A 4335-nucleotide genomic window follows, 5' to 3' on the forward strand; every position below is an offset into this window, starting at 1 on the left:
AACCTGCTATTTAACAATTGTAAATTTACCAATAACAAATTGACCCAAGAGGTACACAAATCCATCTTTTAACAAGTTAGTTGTACAAAATAATAAAATGACTTAAACAGGACGGATGAAGAAGTATATTTATTTATATCTTATGCAAAACAGCCCTATACTCCCACAATCACATAATATTATAAAACACCACATTTCATGAATTGAAAAAAAAACTTTTTTTTTTCTTATTTCTATTGCAAGCATCTTGGAAATCCAAGTTATTTGTAATGGAATCGAAACCCGGGTGGTCACTGATTTTGGATTGTGCAGTTGTGAAGTGGGTCGAAAGGGCTTCTTTTGATCATTTGATTTCATTTACATGTCGAGTAGATTAAGTATAATTGTTAATACGTTGTGAGATATTTTACGTGCTGAGATAAGATTTTCTTTGTACTAGTAAGCACAGAATGATCGTTACAGTTACCTAATTCATCATCATGCTCTTTAAAAAACATGTATTATACAATTATCATGACTGCTCAGTGCTCACAACTTTAATTGCATTTATTTGAAAGATGTAACAGAGTATATGTGTAGTCAAAGATCCCAAATCATCATAACTTTGAGATATGAACATCTCCTCTATCTATTACAGTTACTTACAAAAACTTGTCATGTAAAAGAAAGTCCAAATTAGAAGTAGATGAAATGGCACCCATCATAACCTGTAAGCAAAAATCAGGATAATTAGACAGAAAAAGTCAACACTGGTGGAGTGAATTGTGGGCTTACTTGGGTCAGCGGTGACGAGCATGGCAGAACCACCAAATTCGCAGGTGCCACCAGCCACTTTGGTTCTTTGCCAGAAGCTATTGAATGCGTAAGAAGCATGCGCAAATAATGTGTCTGGCTGAAAACATTCCCCATTTGGCTGCAGTGCTTCACAGTCAGCCCCAGAACCACATGCGTAGTTCATGGCTTCTTGAATGATTGGGTCTGGGACAGATGGTTTAGCCACACACCAAAGTGCAGACTCTGGCTCACTATGAGGCGGTGGTGGCCCGGTTGGTGGAGGATATACAACTGGTGGCTCAAATAGAGGTGGTGTAGGTATGAACCCTGTAGGTGAAGGATATGAGGATGTTGGCGGGCTTGGTTCATTGTTATATGGAGGGCTTAGACCAGGGCTAGGTTCATTGTTAGAAGGAGGGCTCAGACCAGGGCTCGGTTCATAGTTATAAGGAGGGCTCAGACCAGGGCTAGGTTCATTGTTAGAAGGAGGGCTCAGACCAGGGCTAGGTTCATTGTTAGGAGGGCTCAGACCAGGGCTCGGTTCGTAGTTATAAGGAGGGCTCAGACCAGTGCTAGGTTCATTGTTAGAAGGAGGGCTCAGACCAGGGCTCGGTTCGTAGTTAGGAGGGCTCAGGCCAGGAGTAGGTTCATAGTTAGAAGGAGGAGGGCTTAGAACAGGGGTGGGTTGGTATGAGGCAGGTGAGCCTGGGTTGGTGGTAGTGGGTGGTGTGTAGGGAGTAGCATAAGAAAAAGGTGGCGTGGGATAAGTGGGGTAGGAGGAAGATGATGAAGGCGGCGGTGGGGTGTAAGACCCACTAGCAGGTGATCCTGATACTGATGACGGTGGTTGCTGAGCGGTGGTGGAAGGCGGGTAAACACCTGGGGGTGAGTCGGAACAAAAGGCCTCAGGTAAAACAGGAGTAAGAGGATCCACAGGCGGCAACGGTAGATCATCTGCAAGATGATTAACATGGTGATATCTCTGTAACGCTCCAGATAATCTTGCATCTGCACATACACGAGCATGTACATTAGCAACATCATAGATAAACAGTCAGTTGCATAAAGCATAGCAGTAATTCAAAAACGTGCATGATGGTGAGACGAAGATATGGCAAGAAGAAATGACGAATGCGTATAGTAACACACAGTTCATCTTCATCCTCATTATCTGCAGCATATACATGAATATCATGTATTATACATGTATGTGTGTGTATTATATATACATATACATGTATCTGTATGCATGTTAGAAACAAACAAGGTTAGGTGCATGTGGAGGGTGGGCTTGGGTATGCAAGAGATTCTTGGCTTAAGAATATCATGAAGAATGAAATGGAAAGTAGGAGCTTTTATTTTACTTGCTTTCTACTCAAAGTTTCCCAGTAGTAGCACAGGTGTATATCACCAACACCTCAACATAAAGCTCATGAAATGGTTTTGGAATCCATTGGTCACCTGTTCCAGTGGTTAGGATTCTTGTTTATGATGCAAAGTGTTGCTACTTATACCTTACAAATAAAAGCATAATGCTGTTAAAGAAATGGATATATATTTACTTTTGACACGTCAATGCAATGAGTCTTTTAGGTTATATTTAACGGACTAAATGCGTGAAGTTTAAGCATTAGCTAAAACTGAAACGAGTTAATATGATTTCAAATACATTAATTTTCTGATCTATGGTTCGATTAACCTTAACGGGACGTCTGATGCATATAATTCAGTTAACAAAATATGAGAAAAAAGCTTCTTTTTTTTTGGTACTACTAACCATTTTGACGCATTATAAGTTATAGTATATAAAGCTATATACATAAATACCCACTAAATTAGTTTGTTCATTGTCTTAAAAGTGTAAAAAGAAAATTATAACAATGTGTTTATATAACGGTGGATCAATGGATTCAATGCGTATTTTTTTAACCACATGTCCGAGTGTTCATTTTCAACAGTGTGTCGACACGTATCTTATCGCTGCCACAATTTCCTTGACACAAGGCACCTCTAGTGGCTTCCTATACTTTTAGGTATTATCTTCTTTTTGTGATAACCCGCCTACATGTGCACGCACTCACAATGTGCCACACATGGAGAGTAAATGTGTCTGATGAAAACCATAAAGATTTGGCTCGCAATGCATGCTAGGTTGACACAATGTTATATGGGTTAAAGACAACGTGTACTCCTCGGAAGTTGACACACATATAAATAATTCATAACACACGGTTGTACGCACTAGTTTATCAACACTTTCAAAAATTATTTTTAAGTATAGCTATGGGTGAGCAAGAAATGGGTTGACCCACTCATGGCTTGGTCTCGGTCTTGGTATTTCAAAGAATTCGGTCTCAGTTGGGGTCAACCAGATGGAAAGCCGACTAGCCTGGGCCTGAAGCAACCAGGATTTAGGAAAAAAAAAAAAACTCAATGATTTTAATACCAATCAACCACCATATAGTCAGGCCCGCGGTCCTCATTTTTCATCCCAATCAGTCTTGGTCTTAGGCCGGTCCAAGTTTGACCCATTACTCAACCTTAAGGGTGTAAGAGGCACTCCTCTAAGACCATGTGTAGTGGGGCATTATTTTCAAAAAAAACGCCCACTCCCCAATTACATAGGGCACTATGGGGCATTATTTTTGAAAAAAAATTGCTTAGGCATTATAATTAAAACGCCTAAATTGGAAGAAGGAAGGTTTGACTGAGTTTGACCCACCAATGAGAAAATAGTTTGCTTTTTTTTTGTTTAATGATTGGAAGGAGCATTATCAGGCATTATTCCCACTACGCCACTTTTGCAATAACGCCCCATGCTGACTGGGATGACACATGTCGGATAATGCCCCATGGTGGGGGCATTATTTTTCTAAACCACTACGGGTGGTCTAAGTGGGAAGTGACCTCTCTTACCCACAACCAATCAGCACGCGCCACGTCAACTCCCCACTTAACTCCCCCCACACCCTCAATTTGATGGCGACACTCCTCTCTTAGGGGACTTGTTTTTTTATTTTTTTAATTAAGAAAATATTTTTATAAAAAGTAAAACATAATTTCATTTAAAATAAAAAATTACATTTCATTTAATAAAATAAAAATTACATCGCAATACTACTTAACAATTTTAGAAATTGCACGGCCACCCGTAGTGTTAGAGCCGACAGACTTTTTCTTGGCTTCGCGGGGTTGGTTCTGTTGGATATAATGTTCAATTGTCGATTAAAATTCAACGTTACCGTCAAGGTACGACCCAAAGAGTTACACTTTGGGCAACGAACATTTAACGGTGTTTTAATCGTTAATCACCGGATCACGAAATAATAAGCGTAATGAAAGAAACAGGTAATTATTTAGAATAATTACGGAGAGCCGGATTTAATACTATAATTAATTTGTTAATTATAATAAATTACATAATATATATATATATAGTTAATTATTAGATAATTAAAAGTAAAAGATCATTGTTATAATTATGAGATAATTATGTAAAGTTGTGATTAAATTACACTTCTAATATTGGTTTTACATAAAAGATATACATATTATATCTTT

The 4335-nt window shown here is 38.7% G+C and overlaps 1 protein-coding gene across 1 annotated transcript; it reads right to left on the bottom strand.

The window, feature by feature from the left end:
• Nucleotides 1-531: 531 nt before the first annotated feature.
• LOC110937989 (extensin) lies at nucleotides 532-1819 on the bottom strand (the record flags this gene model as incomplete). The annotated part of the gene is made up of 2 exons (XM_022180456.2): nucleotides 532-707; nucleotides 775-1819. Coding segments are annotated over 2 exons (1077 nt in total), but the record flags the coding sequence as incomplete, so codon positions are not given.
• Nucleotides 1820-4335: the final 2516 nt, after the last annotated feature.

This window comes from Helianthus annuus, chromosome 6, assembly GCF_002127325.2.
Source record: "Helianthus annuus cultivar XRQ/B chromosome 6, HanXRQr2.0-SUNRISE, whole genome shotgun sequence".
NCBI lineage: Eukaryota > Viridiplantae > Streptophyta > Magnoliopsida > Asterales > Asteraceae > Helianthus > Helianthus annuus.